A 24290-nucleotide genomic window follows, 5' to 3' on the forward strand; every position below is an offset into this window, starting at 1 on the left:
ACCTGGCAGCAGCTGGCCCTGGGATGGGTGGGCTAAACAATCCCACGGTGTTCTCATATCTATAAAGAGTCAATTACTCTTTCTTTATTTACTGCACTGAAGGGACATCGTAACAAATACGATCTCACAAACAGAAACTGCCTTCTGAGCTAGTTCAGATGAGGAAGGCTTGGAAGCAGCCAAAAGGGGCCGTGTTTGCTGTGACAGTGGCTATGTGCGGTCACAGAGGCCGACACAACCCTCCCTCGGGAACTTCTGTCCCAAACATGCAGCCAGGCACTGCCTGCAAGGGCTGTGCTGCCAGGAACCCAAGCCCTGGGTTACAAATCACAGTAAAACTCAAGGAGAGGTGGTCTGGAGGAAACAAGAGTACATCTGCAATGTGGCCTTGGGTTAAAGAGCAGCCTGAAATGACCCCCTGCAGGAAAACATTTTTTCAGCATTACAGACTGGACAAGCTGGGTCTTCACAGCTGCCCTGTTTTATAATATCTCAGAGGAAACTACTGTTTAAAGGACCTTGGTCTCCAAGACAAAATAAAATGCTCAGAGCTCTCATTATCCCCCAGATAAGTGGGTCTTCCTTGAACACTATCCAGTGCAAGCATGGTCTGAAAATGGTTGTGTCGTCTCCTTCCCTCAGAGAGAACCAAAGCAGCAAAATAGTGCCAAGTCAAGAAAGAGATCAGGAGAGGGTGATGAGGAAAAATCTGGAGGTGCAGAGGGCTTAGGGGAGAGTGAAGGAAAGCAGGGGCGAGGGATCCAGAACAGGAAGATCCAGGCATCGGGAGAGAAATCGCAGTGCAACACACAGGCAGAGAGCACAGAACAGCAGCTTGAGAAGACAATGTACTCTAGGACCTGGCAGACGACGTGGCAGTTGGACCAGCAGGATGGAAAACAAGCCTGTGTGAGATACGATACAGTGCCTGTGTGAAAATAGAAGGCCACAGGGAAGCACAGCAGCGGAGAGGGGACACAAGAGGAAAAGGTGGTGTGGGGTGATAGGAAGAGATAAAGCCAGTTGGCTGTGGGAAGAGCTGGGGGGGTGGGCATCTTTGTACTTGGGTCTCGAAAATGTATACGCAGAATTGACTTAATGCCAGCTTTTGTTTCAAATTTCTGAATGTCATTCTTAGCCCACTCCCCCAAGCTACCACCAACAAAAGCCTACACATGCTGCAAGATTCTCCTCCTTTTGAGATGACAAGGTCTCTCTGGAATTAGCACATCCTTGCAAAAGTAGAATTGGAGAGAGAATTCCTTCTTGCAAAACTCTCCTGGGCTTTGGTTTGGCCCTGACATTTGGGTCAGCATGCTCTCACAGCATCACCTCACTCTCCTCTGCTTTCACTTCCACATGCTGTCTCACACCGAACAACTCCCTTTGCCTTTGGGTTTACAGCCTTTGGCTGTTCGTCGTGTTCCTGCAGTAGTCAGACTTTCTCACTTCATCCTTGCTCCTAAATCTATTGATACCCTGAGCCCTCAAAGCAGTTTCATGGCCCTGAAGCCAGAGCTCACGCCAGTAATACAGGTTCTGGATTGTGGGCTCAATGTTATTTTGATTTTCTTTGCTCTTAGTCAAGGTCATCAGCAAAACATTTTGGGAATGTTTAGGCAGACACAGTCTGTTTCAATTGTCTTCACAAAGGGCAGGGGAGGGTTTGGCATTTCTGTGAAAGGTTAGTCTATGCTGAGTCTTTATCAGCCACAGAGGAAGCAGAATGTCTTTTCTGTAAAAAGAGACAATTAAAGTCGTGGTGGTGGCTCAAATTTTCACTGGGATCACATGCAGCTAAGACAATTGAAGGGTGACAGTCATATTTGAGCAATGGGTCAGTGTGAGTCAAACATTCGAAAGTTTTGCACTTCACAGAGACGCGATCCAAACAGGAGATTTGGACTAAGAGATGAATAATGATTTTCATGGCTGCTGCTCTGAGTTTTGCAAGAGGTGAGGATGAAAGGCTTTTGTTAATCCACATTTCCTGCTGTCTGTTTCAGCCGGCATGCAGCTTTTACCCTGGGGGATTTTTTTGTAGGCATCAAAATGAGCCAATGAGCCCTTATTGGCAGGGAACACTGTCTACTAGCAAGAATCAGAGACTGGGAGTCCAGCCTCCAGGTTTGCCTCTCTTTGCTGAGAGACTTTCAGCAAGGTATTTAACCCAGCTGCCTCAAAGCTCCCCTCCAGCATGAGAACACCACCTACCTGACATGAAATGTTGCAGCTCTAAGTGAAGAATACACACCAGGCTGAGTGCTGCCGGCAGGGAGAAAGCTACAGGATCTGTATGCTTCCCCCTTTCTAGCAGCAAAACTGTCAGCTAGTCCCATCCAGTTCCTTTCCCAATTTTTCCAAACATGGAGCCTGGACAAATTCACATGCATCTAGTTTGGCACAGTGCAAAAATACAGAGAGTACCGCATGCTACGTGCAGACTACAAATAACCTTTCAAAGAAAATGAGAGTGAGGAAAATGCTATTGCAGCAGGGAGCCCTGCCAAGAGGTAGAGGAAGAAACTGCGGATAGCCCAAAATTAATAAAACACAGCTGGGTTTAACTTGAGTCACCTGCAATCTCTGCCAAGGCACCTCTTGGTTTTGAGTTGGCAAAACAAATGACCTCGAAGAATCTGCACTAGAGGGGGGCACCTCTGAGGAACTGCTGCTGTTCCTGCTTGAATCCTGGTCTTTTACAAACATTCAGTAATAAAATGACATGCTTGTAAGGACGTGTGTCTTGCCTGCCCAGATTTATGACGCCACGTGGGATACCAGTGGGGGTGTTAAAGGCTGGCAAAAGTTTCTCTCCAAGTTCCAGAGCTTTACTCTTGAATACCTGTTAAAAGAAGAAAAGAGGATAAATATTTGATGGACTGCTTGTGAATACTAGTCACACTGGATTCTCTCAAATCCCCTTTTTCAAACACACTGTTATAAAAAACTAAAACTGCCGAACTGTAAGAATCTACTGTTTCAGGTACGCTGCTGCCCTAGTTCCATTCCACGATAGGTCTGAACCAAAAATCATGCTGAACTTTGGTATCTATCTGAACGTCCTCTAAAAATCTCCACTAAACCAGTCCCAAGTTCCCTGCCAAACCCACAGCCTGGATGAAAGCAGCCACAGCTGTAGAGCTCAGAACACCCCAAGGACCTCAGCAGCAAATCTCCGTGATCTAAACTGATCCAAAGATCTTTGGGGACAGATTCTTCCCTTTTCCCAGGGGGGCAGAGGACACAGGTAGGTGAAATGAATGAATTAAAATCAAAAGAAATCTTTCTAGGTGAAGCATTGTTAGATTTACAACATGGATTTGCCTAGCTTGTGTCACCTCCTGATGTAAAAAACATGATTTCAACAAACAATCCTTTACTTGCAACTCCTTTCCAGGAAGGATTCATGGTTTCATGGCTAAGCTGCTCCTTTTCCATTTGTAATGCCTCAGTTTTAGGCTTTCACATCAAATTATACCTTATGGTGGCTTGCAGCACAAAGCCACCATACACAATTATTTTGGGACAAACTGATACAAGCACTAATCTTTGCTCCAGAGATTAGTCCTGATCAAGGGAAGTCTGTAAGTGACTTAGGAGATAAAGCACAAGCCTTTTACCTCTAGCCCCCCTATACCAGCCCAAGCTGTCATAGCAGTTCCAAGAAAGCAGGAATTGCTCTAAAAATACGGCACTGAGGAAACCTGAGCTCTCCTGGGGGCTTGCAGACCTTTGATACACTCACAAGGAGATAGGGGTTTGGTTCAAAAGGGAAAGCAAGAGACAAGGACTTGATTTTTGCCTTTCAGCCTGGTGACACTGACTGGGTATATGACAAGCAGTGCCCTGGCTGCTGAGCATCGCTGCTGACTGTACTTCAAGAGGCCACTGCTGGAGTTTTATGGTTTAATGGGGTTTCTTTTTGCTCTGCTGATCTGAAACTTGTTGAAGTTGTGACTGAGACAAGCCCTGAGTCGGGGCATTGAGTCTTTGAGCGTTTTCCCTGGAGGGAAATCACAGAGAGAAGTCATTCCTGGAATTAATTTAAAATGCAACTAAAGTAACAGAGCTGCTCCTGTGACTCCACGGATCAATGGTGCCACTATGCAGTGATGAGCCATCCCATCCTATTACGGTGGACAGCACCCAGCCACAGTCAGTGTATGGCATGAGAGCTAAGCTCTCATTTAAGAGCCAGTCTTCCAGTTCCTTCACTCACAAAACTCCCCCTTGAATCAGAGTTTCTGCTCGCCTAAGACTTCCAGGGCAAAGGAATAATCTCTTCATCTCTCTACAGCCAGCTGTAGAATTCCAGTCCAGGCACATTATAAAAGAGATTATGGCATTAAACCCTGGCCTGCTGGGCAAGGGGACATTTTGTGGAGCTGTATCACTTTGTCACATGAGTTGGCAGGTATGCGTACCTTACCCTGGCAGTTTGCCACCCTCCTTCCCAGTACCCTAGGGCACTTTATCTTAAAAACTACTGCTACAGAAAGACTGTCCAGGTAGTTTGGAGCACTTGCCAGTAACCAGTTGCCCTCCTTAGTCCAAGGCAGAATCTGGAATGATGTTTGATGAGATACTGTCTATGTTTAGAATACAAAGGAACAAGTACAAAGACAAAGATCACTGCAAATGGCATTTCACTGGGGAGCAATGTGTCCAACCGAAAACACGTCTTGCTAGAATCGCTCACAGGAGAAAAGATCTTTGCAAATCAGCCACGCACGGTGTGTGCAAGGTAATTATGCGAGACTTAATTAAAAGAACATTAGTGGCATTTTGATATTCATAAAAATGATAGGTTTAGCCTGTTGTTATGGAGGGATTATCTGATGCTCAGAGAAAAGCTGCTGCAGAACCCTTTCAGTTCATTATTGGGGATTGTGCGAGACATGCAGAGCTACTGAAACAAACCTCTTCTCCAGTTAAGTAGTATGTGGCCAACAGTCCTCCAATATAGCGGATGTTCACCTCAAACAAGGATGCTTCTCCGTTCTGAAAATACATAATGATACACTTGACTGCAAAGTCTGCTTGCACAAATGGCAGCTAAGGGGAACAGATTGTAGGCAGATACTTTAGTCTCCCAGCCCTCATCCACAGTGTAACACAGCTTTTTGTCTAAGATCTCACAGCACTTTTTTTGCTCTACAGTGACAGGTGGAGCCTGAAGGGAGTGAAACACCCAAACTGGCCATTTATCACCAGCTGACAATATGTAAATCAGTTAGGGCAGAGGTATTGTCCATCCATCTGACCCTGTCTTGGGTTACGCCTTGCAAAAAGCTGTGAGTTAGTTTAGGGCACAAATTCACCCCTTGCAATGTTTTATTTAAAAAGAAAATTGTACAGCCACATTGAAAAATTACTTTCTCCATTTTCTTGTGAAGAGGGCACTGCAATAGATAGACGTAATGCACTTCCTGCTTTAGGTAGACATTTTTTGTCATTCAAGGGCTCAGCTGTCTGCAGGCTCAGAGAGGACCACAGCCTATAAGGTGCCTGCCATGGGCATGCTCACGGAGAGACCAACTGCGTGATGTCCCTGTGCCCCACCACCACAGACAGCAGACACAGATGGATATGGTTCACTGAATTGCTCAAGAACCCACTCACCTGGAACAAGTTTTGCTCTACCTACTCAGCTGATGATCAGCAAATGTCAAAGCGACTGCATTCAAAATGTGCCTTTAAAAAAATACATGCTCCTGGCCATTGAATCTGCATGACAAAAGAATCCTAACCTCATGCAAATATATAAAGCCCAAAACCAGACAGATCCTCCACCAACACAGCACTTTCAGTGAGCAAAGGGGCACTCGACCCTCTGCACCAGCCTGCCCTTTCCAAATACCCGCAGGTTACAAATCGGAGCAAGTGCTTTCTTGAGATGACAACTGAAATTGCATGAGACAGATCACGGCACCCAGTTTCAAATGGAGCTTGTGGGCCTTGGAGTCTCTGCCTCACTTTTGTGGACTATTAGAGTTCCTTGTACAGAGCCAATTTTTAATTAATTTCCCTTCTTCGCCCCCTCCACTGTGCTTTCTGACTCCACTGATCAATCCATAGCATTCATTCTTGTCTTTGCAGATCAATCTATTCTGCAGGCCAAGACTAAAAGCTTTTATGAAATGCAGATAAATTATCTCCCAGTTGATTTTGTCCCTTGTTTATCGATGCAGTAACATACTGAATTCAGTAACATACTGAGCATTCACCAAATTTATCAGATGTGGTCTTCTTTTTATGAATATATGAATGCCAGTTGTGCCCTCCCAAATGATGCTTTTCTATAAAGGCAGCTGCATGCATTGTTCCCATGGGGAGAACCATTTTTCACAACAGACAACTAGGCTGGCATTAAAAAAATGAAAGTTTGAACTGCACTCTGGTTTTAACATTCTCCGTACGCCACTGATGAGATCCCATCAGCTCTGCCATGAGAAATACAAGAGCTGGCTTGGAGACCAACAGTCAGAGCCATGGCAAGGGGCCCTGGCTACAAAGTGAGATGAAGGACAGCATCCTTCATTTGACAGCGCTGCAAGGCATGTGTTGCACCCAGAGTCCCAGCAAGTCTGACACTACCTCTAAGAAGTGGCTAGGAAAGCTTCAGAGGCCACAGAGAGCAAGCATCTCTGGCCATTTTTAGAGATGATGTCCTTCCTTCTACATCTAGGCTCACTATGTGCTCCCGCTTTGCTGCCAAGGTGCCACACTCCCATCGCACAAGTCCCAGCAATGACATAAGAACAAAGGGCCCTGTCAAGGAGATCAGCATTTTCAATCTTAATCTATAGCACGTAAAAAGAAAACTTGTCTTATCACAGGGAGACATTTACCTGCGATGAAACAGAACCCGTTCTTTGACAAACAAAACTTCCTCAGAGTATCTAATAATTACAGCTGTTTTTTATAGCCCAGACCAAAACACAAAAAACCATTAAACACAGAATCTCATTTTCAACCAGACATTGTGAGTCTGATCTGGTGGTCCCTGGCTGGAACCCTGTGCCCTATACAGGCAGAAGATGGTGTGAATCATCACAGTAGTCACTCCAGCCTTAAAAAAAAAAATAAAAATCAGAGTTGAGTGGTTTCTTCCCCCACAGACTTCATAGTTCCTCTCCCCAAATGATTCTTAGAGAAGATTGTGATCAGAATTGGCCAAACACGAAGCGTTTTGTTTCCGTGACACAGACAGGCATTCCCAGTAACTGACTCACCACATTCAAGTCAAAGCTCTTCTCCACCCACTTCTTTGCTTCTTGGAATTCCTCCTCAAGTTCCATGATGTACAGAGTATCTAAGGCATCTACCACCGTAGCTCCTCGAAGGCCTCCTGCATTGCAAACAGAACAGCGTGATGAAGCCCCATTCATGCAGTCTCCTTTAGCTCTAAATCAGTCTGCAGGAGCTGGGACAGGCAGCAGCTTCCAGTCCCAATACTGGGGATGTCTGGATGGGATCCAGACTGGCTGTGGTCTGGGCTGAGATCTTCTAACAGGACTAGTGAGCTCTGCTACCCAGAATGGGCTGCTTCGGAGAAGCCCAATTTTCAAAGGCCTGAGATTTCTGAAAGAATAGTCCCAAGGAATAGGTCAAGGTCCACACTTTAAGCCACCATTAATGACTGCAAGCCTTGGCCTTGTTTTCCAGTCTTGTCTTGGCCACAGCGGTTAGGCAATTCCACCCCTAATCTTTGTTCAGTTGCAAACCTAAATTCAACTTGGTTACAAGCATAACCCTCTTCTAAATGAGAGAATTGTGCAAGAGCACCCAAGACAGGACTTTGATCATTCTGTCCCGATGCAGTGTTTGTCATCTGGGGCACAAAGGACTTTTGCACCATGCCATGACCCAGGGTTTCCCACTACCAGCATATATACAAAAAACAGCCTCATCTGGAACAAGGAGACCAGAAACTAATCTTAATGAATCTTGAAGAGAGAGTGGGTGACCTTAGGGATAGCTCCCTTCCTTTGGCTAACAGAACAGTCCCTGAGAGCACACTCACCATTCTCCAGCAGATGGCAATGGGACACATGCAGACGAAGCGAATGCCAACCAAGTACTTGGACCAACCATGTCATTCATGTAAAAAAATTGCATGCCAAGCGTTGTCTTACGCAAATGGACTACAGGAGAACTTCCAGTGAGACAGAATGACGCGGCATGCCATGCCAAGAAAACTATATGGGGTGTGTAGACATACAATCTTGTAGCAGTTGAGATGAAATGAAACTAGAGATGCTAACAACCCTGGGTTTGGAACATCTCGGTGCTGGAGTTTTAGTTCTGTTAGGGTTCCCTAAAAGTACTCCTAACATGGGAAAGCAAAGGGTATGAAGCACATTGTGACTCAAACGCCCTTGTGCTTAAGTTACAAAGTTCCTGGGGAACTCAGCAAACACAAACTCTCACGTGGAGGAATCCAGTCATCACCAGTCATCCCTCTGCGGATGTAACACACCAGAGACATAGGTGCAAAGCTACCTCTATATTGCCGTCAGCAAGGTGCACACGCAGCCCCCCCCGCCACCCCCATTGCAGCCACATTCCTACCCACCCCCCGACAGTCGGACCTCTTGGAGCCTCTGGTAGCAGCAACACTTGGATGAGGTTCAGGCTTTGTTTCTGCAGGAGAAACTGCTTGCCCCTATCATCTCTCCTTCCAGTGTAACCACAAAGACTCACACACACTGCCTTATGCCCAGGGGTTTTACAGAGACGTATTTCTATTTGGCTCAGTCAGTTCCTTCTTCTCGCTAATAGACTTTAAAATACTACACCAAATTCTCCCAGCTTTCCCAGCCTTTTATTGCATGCTTAGATTGGCTTGGCACTTTTGTGATACCTTCAGTGTAACTTCAATTCTAGTTCTGCTTAAGAGAGGAAAACCCAGCTGGATGCACTGTCGAGGAACTACTGCAGAGGGGAGAGGAAGGCAAAGGTGAGTCATGTGTCATGAACCTTAAGATGTTGGTCTTTTCTTATTAAAGGAAAAAAGCGACTGTGTCTGATGTACATCATACCTTTTCCCCAGAGAAGTGCTCAGATCCACCAATTTCATGCTGGGCTCGTTTATGCTTTCAGCATTCCTCTCCCGTAAGAAAGGCATCCTGTCTTATTTTGTTGATGTTACAAGATTGCAGTTTTGACACTTTTCAGCCAGTCAGCACATCATCGCTTTAATGAAAACCCAACCAAGACTTTACTGCTCAACTACAGATTGCTGGCTTTTGGATGCTGTCTGCATCAAAAACAGAGGCTGTGGAAAAGGGATGAAGGCAGTAGAGACAGCCTCTAGAAATCCATTTATTCCTGCAGGCTTGCGAAATGATCACCTAACTGGAGCCATCTCCGAGAGTGCAATAGATGGAGTCAAACAGCCACTAGATCAACCGGTGGGTTCTAAAAAACAGCTGAGCTGATGTTTGTATGGCATGTTTTCCAAAGGCAGTGACCATGAAAAACAACATCATCGCAGTCAGAGCTGCTTTTATCAGCCTTAATGATTCTTCAATATTAATGATTATGTGATTTTTATACACTTTCCTAGTAGCAAGGAGAGAGACACCAGCTCAGAGGAACACGGACGCAGGCAAAACATTTTAAAAAGACAAGGAAGAGCAACGCTGCCTGAGGCACAGCCCATTACTGTGATATTCTGAGAGTAACACTAACAGGCTCGATTTAATTTGATGACATAATCCACAAAGCCTTTCATAATCTGCAGAGAGACAATGAGAAAAGTTGGATTTGCTCAAACTAAACAAAGAGAAAACAAAGTTACAATATTCTAGGATGATTAATTGAAGTGAAAAATACTGCTTGAATTGACAGAGCCTTTTATGTTTTTAGCAAGTAAGGCCTTTAAATACATGAATTGCATTGGGAATTAGGAACATGCTCGGATCTTTGCTAAAGCAGAGCTCGGACTTGTTTAGCTTTCCTCCCCTGTATTTGACAAAGTGGAGGGCAAACCTTGCTTCCCTGCTGGTTTGTCTTTGCGTCATTTTAAACATTTGTTTTAAATATTCCCCCAAACACTCTGTATCTGAAGAACTGCAGGCTGTGTGTTTTGTACAAGGGTCTTGTCGATGTTCCCTTTCTTCTGCACCAGCTTTGAAGCAATTGCAAAATGCATGGCTGACTTTTTTTTCCTACAGCTAACAAAGTCTATCGCAATACCAAGAGCTACCGCGTCAGCTTCAGCTGTCTCACGAGAACGATAAAGAAGAACCTCCCTCCCCTCTGCAACCATGCAGAGAGCAAACCAGGCACCAGGGGTTTGGTGCTGTGTCTCCATCACTTGCCAGGACAGAGGGGACATCTAGGAAGGGCCCTGACCCCACTGTGCACACTGGCATGTTACTTCTTCGCTACAGGAGCATCTCCCTTCCTTCCTGCTCAGACTTTGCTTCATCAGACCATGACAGAGCTCATGATACAACATCCAATGGCCCTGATTCTACTCAGCTGTCAAAAGACGGTACTACACATATCCCAGCATGTGTATTACAATATATATGCACACATTTATAAAGGTGGGGATATTTGCTTGACATGCTGCTTATTTTGAGAGATGTTAAAAAATAATCACCTTTCCAGATCTACACATTATAATGTGAGGGATATAATCAAAGGGGAAGCAACTTCAAAAGGAAAAGGAATCAAACCCCACTCTGTTGGTTTTGCCTCTTGCTGACACTCCTCTCTCTAAATTACTGGTTTCAGCCTCATTGCACTCTCTCTGAGGGAGTTCTAAAGTAGAAACCAAGAAACACCTTGCTCGGGAGAGGCAAGATCACTTTCCTGATGGCCAGAAGGGAAGGTGATGGGATCCCCCAGCTCTGGGATCCACATCAGCTCCTACACTGCCCAGTGAAAACCCACGGCCATTCTGAATGGGAAGGAGGAACCCTCTACTGGGACCAGTGGGAAGAACTGGGACCTCAGGCGGAATGCAGGGACGCTTGTCGAGGGGCATTTCTAACTGAAGGACTTCAATGCAGCTCTTGTGACAGCAAACGGCAGGGCCTCTGCCTGGAGCTTCATCTGTGGGAGAACGGCAGCACAGCAGAAGCAGCAGCTCATGGTAGCAATACAAAGGTTCATCTCTTCTTGAGCCGAAGGAGGGCCTGTACCACCCCGTCCCAAGCCACAAGTGTATTTGCTCTTTTGTGTGCAAGAAGAATGGAGATATCCATGTAGGCAACAAGGCTGCTCTGTTCCTACTTCCACCCACCCAGAGGAACGAGCATCCACCCGCTCGCTTGTGAACACTGCCACAGAAATCACTAAGAAATGTTACATTAATTAACATAATGCTTGTGAAAGGTGCTGAATGGAGCACTCCACGGAGAGGAGATGGCATTGTACGCGCACCGTACCCCCACAGCCTCAGCGGGAATGTGCTTTAATGCCAGTCTGGATGAACAAGACCGTTCAAGCAATACAGTCTCATGGGAATTAATGGTAGCGCTATCTCTAAAAACCACAGATAAAGCCTGTAGCAGCTCACTCTAGTCTGGGTAGATAATCTGAATAGAAGGGCTCATCCTCTTCTATCCCTGACTCGTCCCTGCTGCCTGCTAGCTCAGGGGTTCGTTAAAGCCACTTGCCGAGAGTTCATAAGACAAAACACAATTCCAAAGGCTCATTAGGAGGTTTAACGTCTGTTCATGGGCCAGAGGGGGAACGCTTTGGAAGACATATGCCAATCTCAACAACCAAAGGAACTAACAGGTACAAAAGCCTGCCAGGCTACCCGGGGAGCTGCCAGCCAGGCTCCTCCTGCCCGGTACGGGACAGCCCTCTCCGAACCCGCTGCTGGCCACAGGGCAGGACAGCAGAGCTGGCACTGCAGCCCTGGGCTCCTCTGACCCCAACGCGAAGATCCGTACCGACTGTGAACCCACGGACTACGGCCAAGAAGTGACAGATACATGGTCCCGATCACAACCCGAACAAGGATTTTAAAGGGTCAAAAGCTCCAAGTTAGGTGAGTGGGGAACCTACAAGTAACAGATGGGGCCCTGTGGCACATGCACAAGGTTCACCCATTTGCACATATCCCACGGCCCTGCTCTCCTTCAGCATGCTGGCAAGCCAGTGCCTCGAACAGAAAAGGGAACAGCTTTCTTCTCAACGTATAGCTTAAAGGGAGGCCATCAGGGCTGATCAAAGTTGGAGAAGATCTACCCTATCAGCCGCCAAACATGCAAGGGCTAATTAAGGCTTGGGAAGCACTGCAAAGCACCAAGCAGGGACTAAGTATAACTGTGGTAACAATCACAACTCCTGCTGCGTCAGTGAACTTCCTTTCAGCTACCCATTATCTGCAAATCAAACCCACCAATTTAGGCAGAAACAGGCCAATCAAACATACCAGCATCAGGTACACAACAGAAACTGCACGTTGATCATTAGTAGAGCAATAAGAGTTTACATTTGATTTGCTGAAGCTTTCATGAGCCACCAAATCCACATGTGAAATTCAACTGATGTGAACACTTTACATCTGCTCATGTTTACGAGTCAAGCTGGCCTGGGAACAGCAAGGGATGGCCACATGTCGTACCAGGCTAGAACATCGATCCAGGCATTGCTCACACAGCTCAGTTGAGCTGCCCCATTAGAAAGGGCCCAGAGGACAGCATTACACTTTTTAGGAAGTGAGATGATCTACTGAGCCAAAGACAAAGTCTTCACACCAAAGAATTGCCTTTCATCAGCAGACCATGACATTATCTTGGGTTTAGCTCTCCTTCAGTCTCTGTGGGAGCTACACAGAAGACAGTCACATCAGAGAAAGCGACAACTTTTCATAAGGCTTCTTGCAGCCAAGGTCAAAACTTTCAGCTTGAAAGAACCTCTGCCTTGACCCTCTGCACCCTTCAGGCAGACAGTAGCAAGCTGAGATGCACAGTACTGGGTAGATTTCTCTTAACAGCAACTACATGACTGAGGAGTGAGCAGGGACTGAAGAAAAGGACAAAAAACAGGAAAGAAAAGGGAAGAGGGACAGAACCAGACTACGAAGAAAGAAAAATTAAAAACAAAGAGACTGCAGAGCACTTGCAAGAGCATCCAGGATATTTTCAACACGTTCCCTTGGCACCAGAAAATAGATGGTGGTTTTTGCTGTGCTCAGAAAACGGTTTGTCTTCCCCTGCTCTGCTCCTACTCTATCAGTTCAAACTGCTAAAGTGTTGCCCATAACCGAGGAAATCCATCAACCTTCTGGGCTCTGGAGCCTGAGCCTCATGCCATCTTTTCAGCTTCTCCAGTTGTCATTGAAACAAAGCCCCATCATACTCCTTCCAGTGGGAACAAGGCCTGGGGTCTGTCAGCTGCTCTAATAAGGTGTCAGTGACTCACCGACAAGAGAAGAGACAATAGTTAGGCAACAGAGTGACTCACTGGTAACAAAGCACGATTAATTTACCTTCATCCTACCTCAGAGAGTTTGTATTAAGTAGGATGCAGAATAGCAGGCCCGAAGAGACAAGACAGCCAGCGCAGCAGCTTACATTTCAGGACCTCTCTCCAGAATCTTATAAAACAGCCTTGCATGCTCTCTATAGCAGCTCACACGGGTGAGCCAAGCCCTTGCTCTTCCTTCTGGCTTTTCCAGCTCCATTCCTACAAAGTCCAACCAGCTCTCCTACCTGATGGGTAGGAGAGTATCCACTTTTGGGGAATCAAAGAGCGTTCCTTTGTCAAAATCAATTTTGTGTTGGTTTTGTTTGGGTTTTGTTTTGGTTTGGTTTTTTGCAGAAGTTACTCAGGCTCTAGGAAGGCATTTTCACCAAAATGAAATACCTGCTTGGGGTGAGGTATTTACAGGCTGGGGATCTACCTGTTCATGTCCTTTTGCTACCAGACTTAGTACAAAGACCTGCACCTGCTTCTCCCAATGGCTAAACAAGTGGCCTAACCCCAGGACATATTCAGCTTCCATAGCTTAGCAAATGTTTGATTTTCTAGACCAAGTGGAGCAGCTGTGATGGGAGGGACAGAGAGAGTCACCTTCCCTCACTCCCCTCTTCCCAAAATAGCCAACTTGGAGTATCACAGGCCAGATATGAGACTTGAAGGGCTCCCAGCTGCAAGTCTGTCCCTTGAGAGTCTTTAAAAAAGCTGTAAAAGTGATGCTTCAGCAAATGAGTAGCTAAGAGTGGGGTCTTTAATAGCCCTCTTCCTCAGGAAGGAGAAATGCCTTTTACCAAGGGCTTTGTCTACCTCCCAACAGCCACTCTGTGTCTGGGGAGTCACTAAGCACGATGGCTTGCAGGTGTGGGATCTGAAACGCGGCTGCCCTGCCACAAAGCCAAAATACATCACATGCAACAAGGCAGTCTCCCGGTCTCAACTCTCACCAGCTTTGCTATCTAGGTGCAGGGAACAATGACAAATTTAGCATATGCCTAGATGCACTGCCTTTGCAATGCGGGAAATGGAGCAAGGATTCCCAAGCAGCAGGAGACAGAAGTATCTTCACCAGCTTTTCAACACTACCTCCCTGATGTGAGGGTTTAGCTTGAATAAAATTCTTCTTTGTGCCATATCACCTGCGTTCAGAGAGCCACGTACCCCTGCTGTTGTCATTACACTGCTGTTGCGAGTTGTCTGCCGCAGAGATAGATGGAAGCGCAAAGTAACCTCACCAACACACCTATTCAGCAGGCAGTGCCAAAGCACTAGAGCAAAGAGGTTAAGGAATATCGTCTCTAATGTCACGGAGACTAAGTCCCAGGGGGCCTGGTCTTGCAATTTGGCAAACAATCCTTTATGAAGTTTCTCAGTGAACAGAAACCGAATCCTTCATTTTCAACAAAGCCATTTAAAAAATCCGTACAGTAATGCATTGTGCCAATGCTTAAAATGAACAGTGCAAGTCATTAGGAAGCTATCATACTTAATCTTGCATATAGCAGGACTGTTTAAATGCTACAGAACAGAGAGTTTCAAATAGCTTTTTGCTAACTTTAATAACCAAGTTTACAATTGAAAGGCAAGAGCAAAAGGGGGAGGAATTTAGATCAGCGCAATGTAAACCTAGATCAAAAATGAAAGGTCTTGACTCCCACTGTTCTTATGTCAAATCATATTTGTCAAAACAAAAATTAGTGCTGAAATCTTGTTTGGAATAAAAATTAGGATGCCGTTTCTATGAAACATGATGAACTTGTTAACTGTTGAGGTGCAAAAGACTCCAGTTGTTACTGGTTATTTATCTTCACCTCTTGGGGTGCAGGTGATGCAGGGCAAAACAAGAACTGAAAACACTGAGATCCCTTCTTCTGGTTATGCTGGTACCGAAGGCTTCAAAAGATTGAACTGGCTTTGATTAAAATCGGTGCCTTGTTAAAACAGGAGTTTGAAAAGCGACCATCTCCGAGTGCTGCTTTTCGTGTTCTTTTTGGTTCTTTTTCTCATTGATAGTGCTTGGAGACCAGACTGAACTTTTGACATTTAACCAGAGATTTGTGTGAGAAGCCTAGGAGCTGGCTGAGACCACGTCACCAGACAGCTTCTGGGTGGTGGCACACTGTCAAATTCTGGGGGAAATCTACAGAGACTTTTTAGACATCTCAGGATTATCTTGGCAACAAAGTAAACTGTGAAAAATCACTGCACAGTTTCTTGAAAAATCTGCTTCACAGCAAATATCTGCCAATCCTCTCTGCAGAGTGCTCTGGGTCAGGCAGAACAAGCGGTCGGGAGCCTGGAAATCCTGAGATAGGATCTGGGTTTAGGCCAGAGCTCCCGGCCCGGTCTGGGCTTTAGGTTCTTCTGCCAGCAAAAAAGCAGTAGGCATTTTTCTCCAAGTTTAAAAAGAGTTTAAATGAAGTTAACGTGCTGGGTAGAGAAATAAAAAGATTGAAAAATCCGTGTTCAGGGAAAGTGCTGCAGCATGCTGACCAAAGTTTTAGCCTGCTCTACTCAGTACCAGTTACAGCAAGACAAGAAACAAGAGTCAACAGACAGCAAGGCACACGCTACCCCTCTGACACAAAGCAAAGAGCCCCTTGTATACTGGCCCATTCCCCAGCCAGCTGCTGTCTCCCCATCTCCGTTCATCACATTAGTTTACCCTCCATCATCTGAGCTGGCGTTTCCACCTCTGCTCATCCTAAACACCTTGCACTAACCATACATCTTCCCTCTGGAACGGCACTGCTGGCCACACAAAAACACTCCCAACAGTTTATTTTTTAACTTTTCCTTTCATAATTGTCCTCCAGCATGGAAACCTTGCACTAGATATCAGTACTGAAAGATACAGTCCAGTTCCAGAAGATATTCTCATGTAGAAAGACAATCTGCTCACATTGCAAGTAGGATCAAGCCAGTTGTCAGTGATCTCTAGGACAGGACTGGTACTGTTTCTTCAGCTGGCACAAATTAAACAGAAAATCCAAATGAAACTAGGAAACAGGTTACAGGCCTTTCAGGAAGAAAGAAAATTTCTCAGTTAAGTCATTACAACCCAGACCTTTGGCTGCCTGTGAACGGTACCGACATACTGCAGATGAAGCCTGCAAAGCCACCACCACCAGACCTGAGTTACAGCCTTGCCACTGTCTCTTATTTATTGAGTTTTTGTCTGTGAACCTGATAGCTGTAACACAAAGTAACTTTATTCCCTTTACTTAAGGTAAACTAAACAAATTACATCTGAGCAACAAGGTAGCAGAAGAGAGAGATAAAGGGGACAAAAAAGTAGCCCAAGAACTAGAAAAGATCTATTTATTTTTTTATCAGCACATTCTCCTGTAGACTTAAAGAAAAAAAAAAAGTCCATTAGCTTTTGAGCAACCTCATTTTTCTTGGCTTTCCAAATAAACCACTGCACCTACACATCAGGGACTTCATCAAAAACCACTTCATATCCAAGGTTATTTTCCAGCCTTCTTCGTATTAATCTTCCTCACTCTCCTCTCCAGATATTGGTCATAAGGTCACACCCCAAACACCCTCCACCCCACACGTGCTCCCCGGATGCACAGAGCCGGGGGGGGAACTACGCAGAAGAGTAGAACCCACCTTACGGAGCCCTTGGCCTCCAGCAGCTTCACAGGCAGCCGCCATGGGCAGCTCTGCCCTCTGCTCCCCTCCCAGCCTCCGCCGGGTCTTGGGGCAACATGCTGGGCACTGCCGTGGTTCCCAGCTCTCTAACCGCACTCATTCTGCTTAGCTTTAGATTCTGCCTCTCCCTGGTGCTTGTCCTTACCTGCAGCAGGGGCAACAGACATAGGGGGGGACTGTGCCAAGCCCCCACATATCCCAACAAACCAGCCTCCATCACCTCAAGACACAAACCACCCTTGATTTCAGTCTGTGTTGACATGCCACGCCTGATCTCTTCCACTTCATGATTCCTGACAGATTTAGCTCTGGTAGCTGACAGAATGATGACCCTGCTTTGTAGGCTACCAACTGGCTACTAATCTCTTTAGCTATCAATTATCCGATCCCGGGGATGCTAATTTTCTTGCAGTTCTGGAAGAAATACTCAGTGGATCCATCAGAAATCCATGCATTTTACTAAAAGCAGGGCATCACTCAAGACAACGCAGAGGTTACTGCCACTCTATAAGCTTTGTATCTAAAACGAGTCAAAGCCTAGTCCTGTACACTGTAGGGTGGATAACGTCACACTTGCCCCAACTAAGGAAAGGTCAAAGTGCTGATCGCTCCCTGAAAAGATGCTTAGAAACAGGAGAGCAACTAATCCTGGTGCACGTGGCTTGGAAGAAGCAGAGCCAATGCTACATCAGCCTGTGCAAAGAGACTAAAAGGTAACACCACCTTGAAAGAGCTATTGGCCAAACAAGGATGACCCACCTCCCACCCAAAGGCAAGGAATTTTGAAGACTGGCATTAAGGAGATCGCCCAAACGTGTGGCCCACAAGATAGCTCAGTCTGGTTTTCGTTGCCAACAGGAGCGATCTTCCTGTTGTTAATGGGAAGTGATAATGAATCACAGTTCCACCTGCACTACACAATGGGTGTTAGCATATGTGCCACACAGTTTCTAGGTAAATCTGGCATCACAGAGAAGCATCTTGAAATGTTGGCTTTTAGGTTGCTATGATCAAATTTAATACAGAATGTGTTCCACCTGGGGAAGAAATAGCTTTTTTGGATTACAAACCACTCATGTTTCTCAAATATTAATTTCCCCTGAAGAATTAAGTCTATCATTCAAACTGAACTAGCAATGGCAGCTCTCCCCTGAACAAGTGATGGGTGAGAGAGAGAAAAAAGAGAGCTCATGCTCATTTAGGAACGTGGCAAAGTAGACTGTGTCTGGAGGAGATCAGGCTGGTGGGAACAGGTTAGCAATATTCTTATTATGCACTGGAAAAAAAGAAAAGAATGGTGTTCAGCATAAAAATGAATTGCTTGTCACAGTAACAGGCCTTCAGACAGTTACTTCCTTCAGTGGAAGGGGAGAGAAGATAGATGATAAGCACCTATTGCCAACTGATTCTTAAGTATTTAATACTTGGCAGCAGCTCCCCAGCCTAATCCTCTTTTCCCCAGTTTCTCCAACCATCTTTCATCATTTAGCGATCCTCCAACAACAGGCACTGTCCTGTCACTGCATGACTCCAAACCTCCTGGAGCTCAAATCAAACTGTTTCTATTTGAAAGTGTTGCAGAAGAGGAAGCGGTTTGACCAAGCCTCAGGAACACAATCCTTGATACAGGAGAGATGCTGCAAATCCACTCTCCATGTGTATCCAATCCATTTCCCATGACACACAGATTCTATTGCAGGCAGACTATGTCAGCTATGGAGAGCTCAGCAGAAAATTGAAAGCAATAATCATTCAAATGCTCCTTCGGGAAAGAGGTTTTCACCTTTGGGCAACAGGGCTCAGATGTCAGTGAAGTAGAGGTAATTAATTCTGGCAAAGATAGGTAATTTGACAAGCACGGAGTAATTCTGGGAGGAACAGTTCAAGAAGGTTAAGCAGAAGACAACAGCAGCAATACTGGTGGGGCAAAATACTGCTGGTCTCTCCTCTTCTGGATGTTTGAAATTAATTTTAGTCTGGTCAAAGGTAATCTGATTATATACTATTTATTGCTCCTTCACATACCTCCTCAAGGACTTGCATCATTTAATGTGAGGGGTCCCAACAGTCCTATTAAAACAAACACACACGTCCTACCTGCAACTATTTTCCATGGACTCCGAGCGACGTAGGTAGCAGTTAATGAGCAGAGACTGCTAATTCACCTTAGAATTCAAAGGAGAGATGCTTCGTTATAATAATCAGGAAGAAGGTGCCCTTCTATCTTCCAAACACACTTCCCAAAAAACGGCTGTGGCAGACGTGTTACGACAGCACAGGAGACAGAGATGCGGCTCGTAACTCTAGATGGCATTTTTCCCTCAGCCGCTAAGATACGCTCTGGAAGGGCTTTGCAGAACAGACAGTGCATTCTAGTTTGGGTTATAAAACTGCTCATCCCTGACGTGGTTTTATCTATAGTCCGGACAAGCAAACATCACCTCCCGTAGCATGTTCACAGAAATGATCTGGTCCTTAACACAAGCCCAGATGTGAGAGCAGAATTCAGAGATACAGGAAAGAAACTGCTCTTTGCCTCAAAATGAAGTAATAGGATTAATTATGCTGTTCAGTATGCAACAGAATGGGAGGTGCTGGGCCTGGACACCTGCTCTCAATCCAGATACTGCTAAGCAAGTTACTGCTCATGAGCTGATCTAGGATCCCTAATAATCAACGATGAAAGAATCTAAGTACACTGTATTTGTGAACGCAGTGGGTCAGGAGAATGCAAAGTCATTATCATGCCTCAGCTGATGAGCAGGAACACATTAAGCCATGGTAACTCCATCACTTGGAACCATCTGTCCATATTCTTCCTTTTCTCTCCTATATTGTTAAAATCACACCAAGACGACCCCGGCTGAAAGACTCCAAATGCTCTCCAGTATGTTGCTTGACAGGATTAGATATCAAGATAATCTTAGCAAATTGGGAAAATAGTCTGAAATAACCAGGATGCAATTCAATAAGGACACACAACGTATTTCACCCTGAGGGAAGAACAACGAACCACGAAGCATAAGGAATAAATGGTTAGACAGCACTCGCAGAAAACAAAACTGTAGCTACAGCAGATCACAAATTCAGCTCAAATCAACAATGTTGTAATGTTCCAAAAAGGAGCAAACCCCACCCCAGGACAGGTAAATAGCATGTGTCACATGCAAGACATGAAAGGGCTCTTACACTCCACGCTGTGTTGGCAAAGCCTCAGCCAGGACACAGAGTCCACTTCAAGAAATATCTGGCTCATCTGGAGACTTCAGAGGGGAGCAGCAGCCCTGAGGGGAAGGCCACAGAAGAACGTGACCTACAATTAAAGCTGGAAAGGTCTGGGGTTGCTCAGCCTTGAGGGGAGAAGGCTGAAGGGAACTTGGCGACATTTTGCAAAGACACAGAGAGATGCTGCAAAGAGTATGATGGTAAACCATCCTCCACATCCATGAGGAGAGGCCAAGAAGTCACAGCTTAACTTTCCACAGGAGAGCGAGGTCAGACACCAGTACAAGCTTTAAAACTGTAAAGCACTGAAGCAGGATGCCTGCGATGACTTTCCAACACGGAGTAGCTTAGGGATGACTTAAGAAGGGAAGGACTAAATGACCTCTTGCCATTCCTTTTTTTGTTCTGTGATTACTCACTAAGATCAATGAGAATTGCAGGTCTCCAAAAAGCCTCACAAAGATGCCCCTTAGAGATGCACCAAAGTGATTCTGAGGGAAGGAAGTGCTACATAAAATGCTTTCTGATGGTTCGATTCCCTGCAAACCCCCAAAGCTACCTCCGTGACAGAGTACATCACAGTTACAATTTTGGATATACACAGAAGTCAGGAAATTAAAAATGCTGGTTCCCACAGCAACCAGGATGCAGCCTGCCAAGAGTGAAGGAATGTTCTAGCCTAGTCAAAAGGTGTTAATTTTAATGCCTGAAGGCGACTTCCACTTCCAGATGCCTGAAGAAGGCCTCGGTGAAGTCAATGAAAGCTCTCTGCTCTCACGTGCGGGAAAAACTTGATCCTCGGTTTCTTTGTTCCTGAATTACCTGCTCTTGCTTGCAGAGCACAGCACAGATTTGAGTTTGGAAATTAAGATGCGAGACAGACAAATCAAGGCTGCTGCGAAGACCTTCACCAGAAATGCTGTGATCTTGGACCATGCTACACTTCGGTATTCACATAATTTGTGCTTTCCCACCCTCCAGCTCTGTGAAGAAATGATATCCCTATGTAATCACGTATTCAGATAAAAGCACTGTGGCAAGAAATAGGCATAACTTAGGTGTTCTTAATTGCATGTTTTTATCAGAGCAAGGATATTATGGGTATATTGAAACCGGTATGGAAACCACCTCTGCCTCTAGAACTTTCTCTTGAAACACCTTCATTTTCCTGCACTGAGATTTTTTTCTCCTTTTTTCTTTTGGGAGTTGCATATAAAGTCTGTTAGGGTACAGTAGATTTTTTGAGAATAAAACATCAGAAGACGGATGAACAATTTTAGTAAGTCAAAAAAAATCCTCCCCTTTTTTCACACTAACGCCTCAAGCAAAGGCTAAGGGATTTTCTTGAACTTCCAAAAAATTCTCTCTAGAGACAAGAACAATCCTGAGAGGCTAAAAGAGAGTATTTTTTAAAAGTATAAAGGTCTTCAAATGACAAATGCCTACCACAATATTCTGAACACATAGATCCAACCTTGAAACCAGTGACAAATCTGAAAGTTGACGTCCCATGGGATGATGTTAAACCTACTGATTAAGTGAGATAAGAGACTTCTCTCATCCCAAAAGGCAACAGAGATGGAAAAACAAAACAAAACAAAAAACCCACAGAAATAAGTACCTGGAGAAATGATAGAATAGGAAATTCTGTAGCGGAAGCCATTTGAAATGTGATCTCCTGAAGGTGAACAGAAAAATGCCAAAAATCTAACGCTAATCCAGATGAATATCCAATGAGATATATAATGAAGGTGGCAAGAAACTTCAGTAGTAGCACAAAAAGAGATATGATAAAGCAGTTAAGTTCTAAATGTGAAATCTAACACTGCAAAGCCAGTTCTGAACCTGCCTAATCTCTTCAGAAGTTTCAAGAGTGGTAAAGGAGTGAATAAAAAACAAAGATAAGTGGGTTTATAGCTACCCATCTCCTCTGAATAAACAAGGAAAAGCTAAATACAGAGGGCTCAAGGTAAGAAAACAAGAAGTCTCAAGATATTTCCAACACAAAAAGGCATAGCTAAAAGTATATTTTAAAAATATTCTTAACTTGCTCTGCTTTTCTACGTAGCTTCTAGAAGCGCAAGTCTGCAGCTGGGTTTGTGTCTGCAGCAGCAATTACGTAAAGCATCTGATTGCAAACAGTGGCTAGAAGATGAATGGGCCTCAGCATTTCTGAAAGATATATTCTGACCAAAGCAGAGGTATCTGTGTAGTCAGGAGCTTCAAGTCTGGTATTCAGCTCTGCATATTCTGTGTTATTACCAAGTCAACACAGAGGGGTGCCATTAAGATCCTTGGAGTGAATGCTGGATGTTAGTTCAAGCCAGTTGGAAATGCCAAATCTCCAGCTCAGCTTTTGCTGTGGCGTTGCCACCAACGCCTCCGTAATCCAGAGAAGAATCGGTGAGCAGTCCAACTACACCCACTCTCAGTTGGCTGCCTTTTAATCACACGCTCAATATCTCTGAAGATTAGACAATTATTTCCACATAATTAGTGTCCGGAATGAGGCACAAACAACATCCATAACAGGGTGATTTAAAAAAAAAAAAAAAAAGAAAAAGAAAAAAGCTTAAAGACAAGCAGACTGTATTTTGAAACATAGCCCTCAGAGTCTGAAAAAAAAAAAGGAAAAAAAAAAAAAGTTACAGCCTGGATTGTTCCTCTGTCTACATGGTAACAGGGCTGCTCATGTGTGGCTTGCTTCCTCCACATCGCTGTATGTTCTACTCCTCAGCATCTCGAAAAGAGGTCCCAACAAATGCTCTCTAGTCACAACATCTCAACACAATTTTCTTTCTTTGTCTGCTTTCATTTGCTACTTTAATGGCTGTTTTTCTTTTTCTTTTTTGTTTCCTTCTCCTCCATTTTGCTGTGCAAAGCAGTTCTGACAAATCCCAAGACACTCTCCTACTTTTAGGTCTCATTAAATTCAAAACTCTATTCAGGGTCAATGGAAAGTTCATAAAACTCATGAGGAAGCCCAGGATGATTAATGATTTTACACTGAGATAATGTGAAGTTTGCCCAGTTTCCTGCTAAAGACAGGCCCAGACCAAACCCTTGCTGTCCAATCTTTGCCGTTCTCCTCGTATCTAAAGGGCTGAACACAGAGAAACACTGGAATGTGCATCTGTGCTTTGCATCTGAGGCCAAGGCTGTTCTCCACTGAGTCTTCCAAGTTTGTTTTTTGTTTTCTAAGATGTAAATCTCAGCTGAAGGGAGATGAATCTATACAGTTCAAATAAAATTTCTTCAAGAATTGCTGTCACAACGAAGCCGATCAGGTCTAGCTCAGCCCCAGAATAAGGGCTTTGACAGCAAAGGTGTTGAAGAAGGCCCTAGGCCACTACATGAGACATTAATAGTTTTTTTCTGTTTAAACTTTTTAAATGAGTATTTCAAGCTGACAAGTTACTACCTGTCAGCTGAGCCACTGTAATAAGTTTAAATCTCTCTGTGTGAGGTTTAGGGTTCAGTGGAGCCCTGATGTTTGAAACAGCACATTGAAAGGAAGCCACCATTCTCACCACGAGCCAAGGTGAGAGCAGAGTGGGAACAGATCCCCTGCAGTATTAATGACAACCTTGGCGTCTGGAAGGAGTGATCTTTGGCAGGTGGAAAGCAGGGGAAAAAAAAAGTAACAAGGATAAATGTCAGCTCTAACATGAATCATGCAACCAATCTCCAACGAGTTTGATATTTGGAGGATATTCTGATTCACTACTTCCCGCTGACAGGAAATAAGTTTGTTGCTACAGATTTCAGTGACAACAAAAGCCAACGTCAACTCAAAATGCCCTTCCTGAAAATAATATTCAGTTGTGTAACATTATACATTAAAAAAAAAAAAAAGATGATGATGCTAGGGAGCAACAGTGCTCCAGCAACATCTTCATTACAATGTATTTCTCTCTTTAAAGAGCTCATGGAGCCAACTATCTAATGTCATG

The 24290-nt window shown here is 44.7% G+C and overlaps 1 protein-coding gene across 1 annotated transcript in view; it reads right to left on the minus strand.

Annotated features, from left to right (window-relative positions):
* MAN1C1 (mannosidase, alpha, class 1C, member 1) overlaps window positions 1-24290 on the minus strand; it is a 42338-nt gene that overhangs the window by 12935 nt on the left and 5113 nt on the right. The window contains exons 2-4 of the mRNA XM_009701575.1: window positions 7239-7354; window positions 4924-5004; window positions 2751-2845 (exon numbers count right to left, since the gene is read on the minus strand). Of these exons, the coding sequence (XP_009699877.1) occupies window positions 2751-2845; window positions 4924-5004; window positions 7239-7354 (292 nt within the window). The remainder of the gene's footprint in view (window positions 1-2750; window positions 2846-4923; window positions 5005-7238; window positions 7355-24290) is intronic.

This window comes from Cariama cristata, unplaced genomic scaffold (genome assembly GCF_000690535.1).
Source record: "Cariama cristata isolate BGI_N322 unplaced genomic scaffold, ASM69053v1 scaffold8026, whole genome shotgun sequence".
NCBI lineage: Eukaryota > Metazoa > Chordata > Aves > Cariamiformes > Cariamidae > Cariama > Cariama cristata.